The 16542-nt window shown below is 38.7% G+C and overlaps 1 protein-coding gene across 1 annotated transcript in view; it reads left to right on the top strand.

The window, feature by feature from the left end:
• NALCN (sodium leak channel, non selective) overlaps positions 1-16542 on the top strand; it is a 338653-nt gene that overhangs the window by 192147 nt on the left and 129964 nt on the right. The window contains exon 13 of the mRNA XM_011933944.1: positions 2466-2603. Within this exon, the coding sequence (XP_011789334.1) occupies positions 2466-2603 (138 nt within the window). The remainder of the gene's footprint in view (positions 1-2465; positions 2604-16542) is intronic.

Genomic DNA, 16542 nt, shown 5'->3' with positions numbered 1-16542 from the left:
GCTATCATTTGAATTTAAATTTCTGGATAAAAATCTCAACAAAACTGATAAGGCACCCTTCAAGCAGGACACAAGTTAATTTTCAGCCTCTAATAGAAGTATTTGTTGGCACTACCTTTCATTGGTTTATTCATTTCAGCAGCTAGAAACACACAGATCCCATTGTCACAAAAAGCTTTGTTCGCAAATATAATTTAGTGCATCTCACAATATGAGCTTTCAGGTGGTTGAGCTGTGTGGAAATTAGATTTTTTTTCTCCTGAGACTCTGAAATGAAAAGAGGATAACCCCAGCGTTCTTGCCCACATTGCTTATCTCACGACAACAGATTACAATCCCATAGCTCCACGTTCCCAAGCATCTACTGACCACATAATAGCTGTGTTGATCAAATGTAATGCAGCAGGTGAAAAAACATCAGCTGGTTCATGCCCAAGGCAACTGAAAGGTGCACCTACATTTTTAGTCTCCAGATTCCAAAATAAATCTGTTGGGCTTCATCATGAGCTGTTCTGCTGCTTTTGGGGAAAGAACGCCATGTCCAGTGAAATTTCTTTTATACTGGCAGGCATTTTGACCCTTCACCTGTTGCTGTTGAATCTTCAGGATATGTACATGTTTTCACACTGACGACTTCATTTTAAAACATACAGCAATCTCATATTTTTATGGAAATCATCTTTGGAATTTGTGTTCCTCACCTTTGGATACAATAAATATTCAAGAGAAAAAAAATACAGGAAACAAATAATTGCCCTTAGTAGTAACTTCTGAAATAAGGATAGTGATGTGTTGAAAAATTCTCAAAAGCAATTTTAGAAGGAATACTTTTTGCAGAGAGTGGCCGTCTCTTGGGCACCATGGCAAGAAAAATAGTATATTGCCCTTGGTGGTGCTGGGGTCAAGAATCAATAACAACATACTTCATATTTTCATGAACAAAGCACTTTGTAAGATAATGAGATTATAGAAAAATCAACTCAAGGTAAAGATAATTACTTTGCACACAGACAAAGGGTAAGTGGAAGAAGTTATCTTCTAGTTCATGGTTCATTTAACAATTAATGGCTCCTGTTTCAAATAGGTCCACTGTGTTCTGGGCCTTGAACAGTGTACTTCTAAGAAAGTTTATTATCCTTACTGAAGGAAATTGCACTGAGGTTGCTTCTCAGCCTTTTGGCTAAGATCAAGTGTGAAAATTATACTCAGATTACTATGTAATTATGCCTGCGTAGATCCTGGGTAGACTTCACTGAATGCAGGATGCACTTTTTGGAAAAGTACTCACTTTGGAGTCCTAATGCCTGGTGCTACTTCTATTCATGCCAGAAACAAATAGAGTGACTTTGGGATAATCACTTGGCATCTGTGAGCATCATTTTCCTTATCTTCAAAAAAAAGAAAAAAAAAAAAGGAATCAGATTAGATCATCTTTACCAGATTAGGTCTATCTTTAGGTCCTCTAGTCTAGTGTAACTGGGTTTCTGTCTTGGTCTCAGTCCATCTTTGCATTATCCTGGACTTTATTTATTGGAATCCCAATATCCGAGAATTCAATGTATGTCTTTATTGTACTTAAGCCTATAAAGATGTTTTTAAAGAGTCACTAGACTCCAATGGGCAACTTGTTCCAGATATCGTTATAGTCTCATTAAAAAGTATTTATTGACTACTAACGTGTATAGGATACATGAGTTGGAGATTCATGGATACACATATATTTAATTAGAAAAATATGTAAGAATGAAACTAGTCAAAGATCTTGGCAGAAAGACTATGAGACTTTTAGCTTGGCTGGCTTTTGTTGGAATGCTCTATTTTTTATTTCTTTATTTAATTTTTGTTTTTTTGGTCTTGGTTTCTTCCGTGATCTTGCCCCTGTGCCTTGAAACTTTTTTAAAATCATGAAAAATGTGTTTCTCTTTAAGCTGTTCAGTGTGGCAATATCACTTAGAAATATTTATTTTTTAAAGAGTCACGTGTCTTTAATATGATAGCTAAAATAATATAGATGGGTACTATAAAAATAAAATTAAGGTTATTGCTCTTTTATATGCTTTAGACAAATGTAATTCACTATAAAAATAAGTTTCTCTTAGCAGAAGGAACAAAAAGAAGTAATCTGTTGAAAATGTTAGATAGCTTGCTGAAAGGAAAAAAATTAACAGCAAAAATCAAAGATCTTGAATTTGTTTCTAATTTGCTCAACAGTATTTACTGCCAACAAAACTAATTTTAATTCAGGGTAATTATTTTCTTATTCTACATCAAATAGTTAAATATCACATTTTTAAGATCTTTAGTCTCATACCTTTCCTATGTGTTGAATCAAGACTGTTCTTGCCCTGATCAATCAGATAAAAATTAATAATATTGAGATCAAAGTCTTCAAACATCACATGCTAATTTGAAGTTGTATGCAAGCCTAAAGCTAGTGTGTAATACCTTTGTTCTTTTCCTCTTAGGCATTTATGTCCATGTTCCAGATCCTCACCCAGGAAGGATGGGTGGATGTAATGGACCAAACTCTAAATGCTGTGGGACATATGTGGGCACCTGTAGTTGCCATCTATTTCATTCTCTATCACCTTTTTGCCACTCTGGTGAGTTTAGCATTTCTTTTCAATTATATCTTGGATTTTATAATGGGGGATGAGCATCAACAGATATTTGGCCTATTGGGTCAATTTCAAAATGGGAGCCAAAGGACTAATGCAGACTAGTCTGGTTGGATGGGATCCCTCCTTCCATTCTAAGTTTCTACACATCAAAGAACTGCTTGATTTGTTAAGTTAGAAATTTTCTCCATCAGGTACCAGTGTTTGCAAGAGGGAAAACAAGACAGAACAAAATGAAAATCTCACATTTACATACCAGTTTAAGTATCCCCAAGCATTCACACCTAGATGATCTCAGGATCAAACCAGAATTCCATTATTATTATTTTTTCTCATGTAGAGACACTGTCTTCAATTTCACTGCATCCTCTTCACAGCTGTAATTAAACTGAAGACAGAAGCTGTAGACCTCAGGGTGCAGTCAGTTAATTAGAAATCAGCACAGTGTTTCTGTGCTATGTGCGACTGAAAAAAAAACACATGGAAAAAAATAAAACACATCGCTGCAAATATTGTAAAAGCACAGGAAAATGGAATACCAAAGTCCAGTAAGAACCAACTTCTGTCACACAGGCAGATTTTTCTCTTCAATGTACTTCCATTAAAAACAAAGAAAAAATGTTACAAAATGCAGCCTATGACTTACGAAGGAATGTAATACCAAATGCACATCTCTATGTAATAAATTTGTTCACATTTAAGAAGCAAACCTAAGTTATAATATTACGTTAGAAGTTCCAAGTTGAGGACTCAAATGTTTCCCTTTATCAGGAACACAAGAAATAAAAACAACTACTACTATTGTTTTTGGCAATATGTCTTACAGTTACAAAATATCTTACCGTATTATTGCTAATCTTTGGAACACCCAATTAGATAGATGATAAAACTGAGGCTCAGAAGAGTTTACTGATTTATCCAATGTCACAGGGAATGTAAATATGACCGGAGTGTTCCCAGGTCTGTCTGATCTAGATCTGGCCCTTAGTCTTGCAGCTACTTATTACTGCTTCCCTGGATAATGAAGTTTAAAGTTGTCTGAAAAATGTCTTTGTCAAGTCAAACTGCTGCCAAAGAATCACTCACATAAAACAAAGTACATATAATCTCTAAGGTCAGTTTTAATTCTAAATATCCATGAATGAAATAAGTCCTTGATACATTAGATATAACTTAGAAGTTGTGTTTGCTATAGACAAACAGAGGCTTTCCAAACTAAGACATGTCCACTGCAAAGTTTATGAGAATGCATTGTTACATGGTGTGAAGTCATGGACTCAAACAGTAGAACTACACAGACATAGTTCTCTCCTTTTTATACATGGAGCTGACTTTTAAAACATTCAAAAAAGGCAGGAACATTGTGCAGTAGGAATAGAAGCCTGGCTTGCAGAGCCGAATGTGGCTGTGCTGGTGTCTGCACAACACTTAGCCCTGATGTCTTTGCATCTTCCCTTGCAGGACTTTTAAGCCTGTGCCATTTGTTCATTCATCCATTCATTTACTCATCATTCCTGTGTTCAACTAAGTTTATTAAGCACTATGTGTTGAAGTTACTCTAAAACAATGGAGTTGCTCAGACTGTTGATTGTGGCTTAAATGCAGGATAGATTTGATTGAAATCATCTGTGTCAGGGAACATCAATCTAATTATTTTATAGTAATCAATTGTTTTCCTAATAAAGCAACATAATCATTACTTTCCTCACTGAAAATGTTTCACACTCAGATATACGTTTGATTCTTAAATCAGAGGCATAAAATGTGAAAGCTGAAAGAAAAAAATCTAGCCTATTAAATTATTTAGTAAAGTAATATTTTTTCAAGTGAAAATTCTACTGGGGTAACTGATATGATAAAATAAAATATTAAAACTGGTATATAGCCTTCTCGGGTAATTTAAATCTTCTTTATGGGCTAAAATATGGCATTGGTTATAAAACACTTAAAGTTCATCCAAGGACTCCTGGGGTTCACCTGAGGCTTTAGGAATCCACAGAGCACAAGATGAAAACCAATATCTAATTCCACTCTTTCCGTTTACTGATTTAAGTGTCTACCCAAAACATCTGTTCTAACTTTTTTAATTGCAATTTTCAAAAAACAGTTGTAAGTTAAAACTGAAAATTGAAATAATTTGTTCTTTTATTCACACTTTTTTAAAAGTCTGTAAGGCAATTGAGAATTCAGACGTCTACATGTTAACGAGAACAGTTTGGTAAACGTGGTGTCATACAAGACTACGAAATTGGAGTCCAAAAATCCAGATTCAGGTTCTAGCTCTGCTGGTCACTCGATATCTGATTTCTGAAGAATCAGATAACTTTCCTGACCTCTCTGCTGTTTGTATCGGAAAGTGAGGATAATCCTTCACAGTACACCCGGTTTCCAAGGTTGTCAGGTATCTGCGAGTTAACCCTGTATTTCTGAGGATGTTTTAGAGCTCCAAAACTGAACCCTTTTAAGTGTAGATAAGACAGTTTGTGCATGTAAAGCCATATATTAATAAATGTTAAATTTATATTATTTTCAGATATTTTTAATTTATACAAGTAAAGTACCATTTATTAGGGTATCATTAATGCCGCTTCCCGAATTAATTTCCACTCTTCCTTCTTTCTCTCCTTCCCTATACCTCTTCTCCCAGGCAATGACTATGATAATTTTAATGTTAATTCATTTTCCAATTTTTGACACATATTTCACTAAATGTAACATTCTGGCATTCATAAGAAGACTCAGTTTGTGTAACACTAAAGAGAAAAACAAACTATACACATAGAGGATAAGGTGCATCCCTACTTCAGAGTTTTTGAAAGGTGAAAGAAAATGTGCATCTTAAAATCAATGGAATGCACAGGTTTCCCGCACATATATGCATCCATTAAAAATATAGTATTTAGGGCCAGCACGGTGGCTCACTCCTATAATCCCAGCACTTTGGGAGGCTGAGGTAGGTGGATCGCCTGAGGTCAGGAGTTAAAGATCAGCCTGGCCAACATGGTGAAACCCTATCTCTACTAAAAATACAAAACATTAGCCAGGTATGGTGGTGGGCACCTGTAATCCCAGCTACTCAGGAGACTGAGGCAGGAGAATCACTTGAACCTGGGAGGTGGGGGTTGCAGTGAGCTGAGATCATGCTATTGTGCCCCAACCTGGGCAACAAGAGTGAAACTCCATCTCAAAAAAAAAATATATATATATATATACACACACACACACACACACACACACACACACACACATATATACACACACACATACATATATACACATATTCTATGTATATATATGTATGTGTGTATAAATGTATATATGTGTGTGTATATATATGTATACCTATAGTATTTTAAACTTGAGCTTAACATCTAAAAACATTTTATACCCAAAATTGTGAAGATTAATATTAAGTTTTCTTAGTTTGCAAAGCACGGTTCCAGTCAACTGATGGCCGTCCCTGGGGCAGTGGTCTGGTACTACATATTTATCTCCCTGTAAGCCCATGCTGGGGCCAAGTTATAGATGGCCATGCGTTTCCCTCCTTATCAATTATTTGTAGCAGCAATTTTTAGAATAAATGGTATCAAATTCAACATACATTCTGCAGTTAAGTTTTTCACCAAATATTTTTTTTCTGAGATCTTTTTATCTTACTACACATGAAGCTAATTTGGTCGTCATTATGGAGAGCCATGTAGTACTTCACAGACTCTGAATATGCCGTATTTGTTTATCAGTTCCCTTTCTGATGGATATTAAGGCCATTTTCCAAGGTTATGCTGTTATCATGCTGCAATACATGTATGTATTGTGCCCACTTATGTGAATTTCCCTAGGATGTATGTCCAAAAGTAGAATGCTTAGGTCTTAGGTACTGCCCAAATTGCTCTATACCAGGGGCCTGCAAGCCCAGATACCAAATCCAGCCCACCACCCGCATGATACAACCTGTGAGCTAAAAAGGGTTTCTATAATTTAATGGTTATACCAGTACCCGCATAATATCAGTGTTGCCTCATGACCCTCAACATTTAAAATGTTTGCTGTCTGGACCTTTGAGAAAACACTGTGGGTTCCTGCTGTATAGATCAATTGTGCTACTTTACCCTCCCAAGTGCAATCGTTGAGAATTCCCGTGTTCTTACACTCTCTCTTAGACGTCGCATTTTTTGACGTGAGGTTTCGGCAATCTTATGAGTGAACAGTGGTATCAATTGGGCTTGCATTTTTGCATGTCCATAATTATTAACAAGGGAGCACCTCTTACTATGGTTATTGACCATCTTTGTTTTGTGACTCACTCCATCATTTGCTTTACCTATTTTCCTAAAAACTAATTTGTCTTAACTCATTTATGGGATATTTATTGGATATTAATCTCTTGACTTACCTGTGTCGCAAATATCCTCTCCTAGGCAGTATTTTGTCTTCCAGTTTGTCTGTGATGTCTTTTGACATTCTATATATTTTTATTTCATTTTTAGTTGACGAATAATAATTGTATATATAGTAGTCCTCCTTTGTCCCCGAGAAAAACATTCCCAGATTCCCAGTAGGTACCTGAAACCATGGATAGTACAGCATGCTATATATACTATGCTTTTCTTATATATACATAGCTTTGATAAAGTTTAATTTATAAATTGGCATAGTAAGAGATTAACAATAATAACAAAATAGAACAGTTATGACAATATACTGTAATAAAAGTTATGTGAATACTCATTCTCTCTCTGTCTCCATCTCTCTATCCTTTTCAAAGTGTCTTAATATTTTCCTGCTGTGGCTGAGCACAGGTAACTGAAACTAGAGAAAGTGAGACAGTGGATAAGGGGGGCCTACTGTATTTATGGGGTACCACGTGATATCTGGATACACGTATACATTGTGGAATGATCAAATTAGGCCAAAACTGTTGGTTTTTCACTAACGGTCTGTATTTCTTTTGAACTCGTGCTTAAGAAATTCTTTCCCACCTGAGGTAATACAAATATTCTCCTATGTCTTCTTCTAATTGTTTATAACTTCTGTTTTTCATCTTTAAGTCTTTAGCTCATCTCTACTTTTTAGATATAGCATAAGCTAGATGAAATATGCTGTTTAAATAAAACTCAAATCCATTTTCTCAAACAGATTTATATGAGAAACTACAAGCTTTAGAATATTTGATTTATCTAATTATGAAGTCTAAAACAAAAAAGTAAACTATTCAAACTTTTACATTTATAAGTTATTTTTTAAATGATACATAATTAATTGAATAAAAGGAATACTATATAACTAAATTAAAACAATATCACTTCTATACTACCCAAAAAAGTCTAATACTGAAGTCACTTCCCCAGTTCACAAAAAATTTTGCTTAAAACATGATCAGCAGTTGTTTTTCTTTTCCTTTATACCCTTAGACTAACAGTTACTGTAATGAGCTTTCTCAAGTGAGTTCAATTTGATTTGATACAGTTTTACTGACCCTCTACTACCAAGTGCAGGTACTAACCTATGTCCTGGCCAAAGTGGGAAAGAGTTTAATTCGTGTCCTCTTAGGGTCTACAAATAATTGGAAATAAGCAATAATGAACACAGACAGGCTAACCAACAAACAAATAAAACCTGTGGCTCAAACGCCTAAAGATGCAAATGATAAGAGAGGCATATATACATTGCTACGTGCTATGTGATCAATAATAAACATCTTGTTCCCAATCTCCCTTATGTGAAATATCAGAAGTAGTGGCAGTAAAACAGCTGGAGATAGTCTGTGGACTAACACATTAATACACACACGAGGGTGACAGGTCTGTGTTATATGCACATTGCATGTCCCTAAAAACCAAACTTCACAAGTTAAAATCTCTATTCCATAAGCCTGTCTTCAGAGCTGAACTTACCTTCAAATGAGCATTTTTGTTTAATTGTATGTTTCTTTTTACAAAATACTACAAAGCATTGCAACCCAAATGGGTGAGAAGAGAAAAAAAGGAGTCTGTGTAAACACACAAGCTCTGATTTGTCTTTTGTTCACACCGAGCAGTGGTGCCGTACAACTTGGTGAGTTCCTGATTTAGTCTTCTTAGGGACAGGCATGTGCCAAGCAGCGAAAAACAAAATGTGTGGTTGCAGCTTGTTCTGGAATAAAGAACAGCAGGCTATTTCATCACCCCTCGGGGCACCAATTTGTCAGCCCACAATGAAAATCAAGCTTAAGTATATAGCAAATGCATATTCGTAACCACCATGTATTGTCCCTTTCAAATATCTCTCTCTTCCGCCAGGTATGTATTCTGTATTTCTGTCCTGCCTGATTGCAGTTTATCGAATGCTTGTTAAATGCATCCTTTTCCCCACCCTTGCCAATGATTTGGGGATAAGAACTACTGAAGACCTAACAAGTTGAAAGACTCCATTTTTCCTGCAATGTTTTCCTGTCTATTACTGTTTCAAAGGAAAGCCTGGTGATGTGAATACTGAAAAGAGAGAAAATGTAATTAAGTGTTCATTGTGGGTAGTCTTTTTGTCACCTTTGAAGTGCTGAAATTAACACGGCAATCTCTTGATTTTGCCTCCGTAGTGGCAGCTTGCTGAGAAGAGTCATATTTTGCTGACAGAAATGGGCATTCCAAAGCGTAAATTAAATAAGTGTATTTTATAGAATTCATTTAAAAGTGCATCTATGCTGAACGTATCCCATTTTATACTGCTCTGATTACATTTGGCTTTTTGTTGACCCATACAAAAAGTGAAATTGTTTCATACTACAGGCTGCAAGACAGCTTAGGATAGGGTGATTATAAATGGTGAAAAGGAAAAGAAAAACACAAGATTGTGGGACATCGATTCCTGCTGTGTTTCTATTGTATATTTGAAAATAATTTAAAGATAGAAATTATTAATGCAGGTTACAGCAAAGAAATAAATAAGATTAAAGGTGAAATTTCAGCTAAAGGGCCATCTTTAAGCTATATAAAAGGAAAAATATCATAAAATTAAACTTTATAAAAAGTAAAGATGAAAAGGGAAAGCTATATAGTGTAAGGTCATGGCTATCTACAGTGTTAGAGAGAATGTAAAATAGGATATGTTGCCACAGGGAGATAAATTTTCAACCAGAAGACCCATTGTGAACGACAAGGCTGCCCTCTTGCAAAAATGAATCATACTTTTCAGCTATTTGAATCATATTTATCCAAAAGCCTTATTCTGAGAGAATGAGAACTACATTATGTTGGATAAAACGATTTGTGTCACAAAATTGGAAGAAATAATTATACTTGTAAATGCAACTATTTCAGTAATTTATTGAATTTGACTGCAATTCGTCGTAGGTAAGTAGAAAAATAAATTTATATCTGTAGTTAAATGTATAAAACTTAAACATAGCAAATAACTAGCACGCCATTAACTGAGGTGAATCTGGGTTGTTGCAGAGGAAGAAAAGGAGGTATTAGAGAAAGAGGAGAGTCGTAAGGAATATTAGAGAAATCAAACACCTGTGAAACCCTGGTCCAGGCACCAGATTGAACCTGGAAAATTACGCTTTTGAAATCCACTAAGCTGAAAGGTCAAAATTCTATTATGTCATTCATAAATATTCTGAGAGAGACTTCCCAGGCTTCCGCAGGCCTGGTAACGTGGCATTTTCCACACTGAATGCATTGTCAATGCTAAACATATCTTAGCCAAGGGCATTGTAATCTGAGGGAAATAGTAAAGAATTAGATATCAAAATATATTGTTATTCTCCACTTTTTCATTGACATCACTGATTCATAATGTATCAATATCGATCATAAAATTAAAAGGTGGATACATACATCAGTTGTGTATTACACAATAGAACAAATACTATGTTGCATATTAATATGGTCAAATGCTATAGACCTGTTAAAAGTGCTGAGTAGTAAATGCATGAAAAAATATGTATTTGACTTTCTTTTTTATAGCATTGTACAAACTAAACACCACTGTGTTGAAAGCATATGTGTACTTAGCAGAGTTCAAGAGGAAATGAAAGGTGATGTCATTAGCCTTTTCCCCCTGAAATTATATTGCTAAAAATGTAGGGAGAGAGTATGTCCTGTTGCATTATAAATTGAAATATCAGGCCAGGCATGGTGGCTCCCCCTATAATCTCAGCACTTTGGGAGGCCAAGGTGGGTGGATCACCTGAGGGCGGGAGTTCCAGACCAGCCTGATCAATATGGTAAAACCCTGTGTCTACTAAACACACAAAACTTAGCCTGGTGTGGTAGTGGGCACCTATAATCCCAGCTACTTCGGAGGCTGAGGCAGGAGAATCACTTGAACCCGGGAGGTGGAGGTTGCAGTGAGCTGAGATCTCACCACTGCACTCCAGACTGGGCGACAGAGACTCTGCCTCAATAAATAAATAAATAGAAATATCACATAAATCGAAATATTAAGAAATAAATAATGCAAAGCAAATTAGTTGCATAATTTAGAACAGTCGAAGCGCAAAGGTAAAAGTGTTTCATACATATGATGACACTCTTGTGATTCAATGTGGCAAGTCCTGTAGAATTCCGTTATTACATCAGTACCATTTTAATATAAACCTGTACATCACATTTAGTGGCTATAGAAAAACCTTTGGGCACAGCAACATGTGGCAGTGTCGGCAAACATTAACTGAAAGTAACAGGCAGACATCGCTGTAATGGGTTCTGATCGCTAATGAGCATTACCTCAGCTTTCCGTAAAAACAGAACAAATGAGAACACTCAGAAATGAAAAATGGTGCTTCCTTTCAGAACGAGGGCTTGTCACCCATTCCCGTGACTTTCTATACCATGTGTTGGCAAGTGTCTGACACCCAGGTCGACCTGCTCTTTCAGTCCAAATCCACATTGCACTGGGTTTGTAGGAAAATACTGTATCATTGACAACATAAATGAAATATGATGGACACCAAGCTGCCATTCTTCCTTCACCCCCACCTCTTTATCACAGTGGTGGTTGTCACCTTGTTAGAGTCTGTGAGGAAAGAACCGCAAAGTCGTTCTCACCTCCTGGCAGTCAGTTACAGACTCACTCGGCACCTCCTGAATCTTCTGTTTCCGTTGCAAAGAGACAGCCAAAGCCTTGGGCCAGACTTGAGTCATCGCTCACCCTGAGTGTCAGTTGCCGCCTTATCACAGTGTCCTACGTGCCAGGGACAGGGAGATGAGGATCAGTCTGAAAGTCTACATTCAAATAGGGCTTCAGGGGCAAACCCAAGCCCCCCACCACACACACACATTTTGAACCAGTTTCTGTTTTGAAAGTTTGTGCTTTTGTCACCCCATTGTCACGTTAATTGAAAAAAATGATGCCTGAACAAAGATATTTGCTGAATGAAATTAGGTCTATGCTACTTTCCAGCTAACTTCAAACTTCACTATATTATTCTTAAATTCGCTGCCAACCGTTTACCCGGAGAAGCCAAAGCTCTGCCTTGAGGAGTCTTTGCCTTCTCCCATCCACAGCCGATGTCAAAGGCATCTGCCACGAGGGGTCAGTGCAGCCGGCGCGCCGTGACTGTCTGTCCTTCTGCTCTGGGGGTGGCTTTTATAAAATATACTGGTTTCTTGTTTAACCAAGGTAAGAAAACACATGTCTAATAACCTTTTGTCAAACTGTACTTACCCCTGTCTAGTTACTATTTCAGTGAGCCAGTTTATTTGTTGTTGTGGTTGTTGTTTGTTCTCAGTTTTTGGAGACAGGGACTTGCTCTGTCACCCAGGCTAGAGTGCAGTGGCACATTCACAGCTCACTGCAGCCTTGACCTCCCAGGCTCAAGAAATCCTCCCACCTCAGCCTCCTCTTAAGTAGCTAGGACCACAGGCCTGCACCATCACACCTGACTGATTTCTTTTTTTTTTTTTTAAATGAGAGATGGGGTTGCCCAGGCTTGTCTCAAATTCCTGGGGTCAAGCAATTCTGCCTCAGCTTCCCAAACTGCTGGGATTACAGGCATGAGCCACCACGCCCAGCTGAGCCAGTTTTAAATGGCTGCATTACATGCATTAAAAATGAAAACACACACAAAAAACCCAGAACTTTTTTTTTCTTTTTTTCTTCTTTTCTTTTTTTTTTTTTTTTCCGGAGACGGAGTCTCTCTGTCACCAGGCTGGAGTGCAGTGGCGCGATCCTGACTTACTGCAACCTCTGACTCCTGGATTCAAGTGATTCTCCTGCCTCAGCCTCCCAACCCCAGAACTTTTTAAAGGAAAAATTTAGCGGAAAGAAACTGATGTCATCATTTTGTGACTATTTCAGCCTCCCTCTCTTATCCATGACCTCTGTGGCACTCAAGATGCCTGCCCATACTGCCTTCCTCTCCAGCCTCCAAGCCCTCTGCCTGGAAGCCAGACTCTGGCCAGACTTACTCAGCAGGCCCTGACCACGCCACCTGGAATGCCTTTCTCACAGCTCTTTTCCCAAAATCAGCCCTCTCCGTGGCATCTGCATGGCTTTGGAGAGCATCCTTGGGTCTCTATCATTGTCTCACAATCTTCAATAAGTAGTGTTCAGAAAATGCCCTCCTGGCCCATGTGCCCAGATGGACTCTCCAAGTCTAAATGCTTCAAAATGGTACAGAACTAAATGTGTGAATTCGGATGGGGCTTCATTTCTGCTGGTCCTCCTTCACACTTGCATGGCCACCCTTCCTCTCTGTGCTCCAATTTTCTTTCACATTTCTGCTTTCTGAGAAGAAATAAGACTGATTTCTGGGATGGAGCATGAGAGACAGAAAGCCCTGGAGAGAGAGACAAAGCATGTTTCCATGGGAGATGCCCACACACCTCACTTGGGCGCATCGGCAGTGTTGGTACCCACCCAGGTGTGTTTTGACATCCAAGACTTGACCCTAATTCTTCTTGGAACTTGATGGGGAAAGAACCTTGCTGGGGCCCCACATGGGCCAGGGGCAGCCTGGGCAGAGTTGGGCAGCTACCTGAGAGTTCTAGGTGGAGAGGCCCGGAAGATCCCACAGGAGCAAGTCTCCATTAGTTCCAAGTGGAATGGCAGCTCTTTCTAAGTTTCCTTGAGAGTTGAGAGCAAATACATCTGTTGTGGGAACAGCAGCCCAAGCCAAAGAGCATGTGGAAGCCAGGCACGGTGACTCACACCTGTAATCCTGGCACTTTGGAAGGCCAAGATCCAAGCTCATGAGCTCAGGAGTTCGAGACCAGCCTGGTCAACATGGTGAAACCTTGTCTCTACAAAAAATACAAAAAAAAAAAAAAAGTAGCCAGGCGTGGTGGTAGGTGCCTGTAGTCCCAGCTACTTGGGAGCCTGAGATGGGAGGATCGTTTGAGCCCAGGAGGTGGAGGCTGCAGTGAGTTGAGATCGCACCACTGCACTCCAGCCTAGGTGACAAAGTGAGACCCTGTCTCAACAAAAAGAAAAGACCAGGCAGAGAGTACAGTGAATCAAATGCCCCCCCCCCCAAAGATATGACCATGCCTTAATCCACAGAACCTATGAACATGACCTTATTGGAAAAAGGGTCTTTGCAGATGTAATTAAATTAAGGATCTTGTGATGCGATCATCCTGGATTATCTGGGTGGGCCCTAAGTCCAATGACAAGTGTCCTTGTAAGTGACAGAAGAGCACAAGACACAGAAAGCCTTGTGCAGATAAAGGCCAAGTGACTGGTGTTGCAAAGCCACAAGCCAAGGGACAGTGGAGGCCACCAGTAGCTGGAAGAGACAAGGAAGCATTCTCCCCCATGGTCTTTGGAGAGAGTGTGGTCTTGCCGACGACTCAATTTTGGACTCTGGCCTCCAGAATTGTGATCAAATAAATGTCTGTTGTTTGAAGCCACCAACTCTGTGCACTGTGTTCCAGTGCTCTGGGAAGCACATACAGAGGACATCAGTGGGAATCAGAGCTCTTAGGTTTGGGAGCTGAGATGGTGGCCAAGTCAGCAGAGAGAAAGCCCCAAACCCCCAATACAGCCTCATCAGTTCCCCGATGGGGGATGGAGGACACATTACCCAGCTTGTCGTGGGTAACCTTGATCTTAAACTACCCCTAACAAGAAAAGGAGCATTCTTTCAAATGTAACTGAGCTTGAAAGGACCGAATTGAATTGATGTAGCAAGATGATGTTTCCAGCCACCAACAGAAATGGAGGGGTTGTGCACCAAATTCAACTCATTTGTAGAAAAACCAAGACATTTATTTTATCTTTGCATAACTAATTTTGTGTCTGTGTATTTTCAGACATTGTATAGCTATACTACACGTCAGGGTTGCTCGAGGAGAATTAAATGAAAAGAAAACCCTGCAATTTGTTGAGCTATTATTAAATGTTTTACAAACGAGGGCACCAGAACTCACTGTGGGCTGGCAGTTGCCACATGGCTTATAGCTGGCAGAGCCTGTTTGCTACCTGAGCTCTCTGACTCCAAGCACAGTGCTCTCTTCTGTGTCTGCTTAATTCAATGATAAACATCATTGCAGTGAGTGCAATATCGTATTTATGTTTCTGACCAGGCAGTGCCTCACACATGCATGGAGTCCAATCAACTGTTTGTCGAATTTAATCGAATAACATAGCCTTGCTGTCCTTAAGTAGCCTGCCATCTGTCCGGTTTGGGGGATATAATTAAAAATAAAATCTGCCAACCCACGAAACCTCTCCTTAAAGGTAGAGGAGAGAAAGCCCAGTTTTATTATTGAATAAGCACTAACACAGGCTGCAATGCACATCACTGGCAGTCTGTTAAAGAAATCACAGAGGCAGAAAATACCTCCCTCTTTTATATCACCGCTTTCCATACGTGTTCTCAAAATAGAAATAACTAGTCCTCAAGAAGACTTGACAGCACCACTTGTTAAATATAGTTTATCCTAAATTCACCTGGTAACTGGGGTGGCCATCTGTGGGACCTGATTGCCTTTATCCAAAGGAAAATTAAAACTTTTCATATTTCTGTGACAAGTAGGTAAGTTTACAACTTGGAGCCAGATGTCTAAACTCCCACCCTCCATGGAGAAGGGGAGATGGAGGCTCTGTCTTCCTTGATGTTTACATTACTTCAAGGAGACAGCCCTCAAGGAAAACATTCTTTTAGGCTGTAGAACTGGTGAGAAGCTTATTTGGCTTTTAAAAGTATTTATATACAGCTCAAACGGAAAGGGAAAGAATTTGCAATTCCAAGTCTTATAAAGGAAATGCTCTAAGAAAAGGGAGGCGAACAGGATCCCTTCCGACCTCCCTTTTTATAGATTCGTGTTTGCACTTTCACTAGAGAGAGAGGAAACCTGATTAAATTAGGACGGGGCAATGCCTGCTCCAGTGCGCAGGGTTGAAAGAAAGGGTGTAAGATACCCCCTCCTGCAGAAGAAAACCAGCAGGTGAACATCTCAGAATTCAGGGTGAGAAATCAAGGCAAGGGAAAGTAGACTCTGCCTCTGATATTACTTTCTGTCATCAAGGTCTTGGGAAATAGGCTGAACATGGAGCGAACTTTAAAATGTCCAGTTTGGAATCATGTCTAGTTCAGAATAAGCCTGATGCCCAGTTACCAGTGGTGTACTAGTCATGGGGATATTAATAAAAAGCCTCCAGTCTAGATCATTCTGTATCTTCTTCAAGCTCTGATAAGACTCCAAAGGGCATGGCTGTTGAAAAGAAGGGTGCTGGTATTTGTCCCAAGCCAGGCATGTCCAATCACAATTTAATCATGTTGATATCTCATTAAAATTGAAAAAGAGCTAGCCATTAACTTCTGCATAACTTCTCTAGCACTGGCGGAATTATCTCAACTTTCTGACCTTCATGCTTAACCACCTAATATTAACAAATAAGAATAATTCATTAAGAAGAAAACTGAAATGAAAAATATAAGTTAGAAATGAAAAAGATCAAGTGAATGTGGGACTTTAGAAAATTCAAAGTTGAAGAG

This window comes from Colobus angolensis, unplaced genomic scaffold (genome assembly GCF_000951035.1).
Source record: "Colobus angolensis palliatus isolate OR3802 unplaced genomic scaffold, Cang.pa_1.0 Scaffold13, whole genome shotgun sequence".
NCBI classification, from domain to species: domain Eukaryota; kingdom Metazoa; phylum Chordata; class Mammalia; order Primates; family Cercopithecidae; genus Colobus; species Colobus angolensis.
This window is presented reverse-complemented; position numbering and strand designations above follow the sequence as displayed.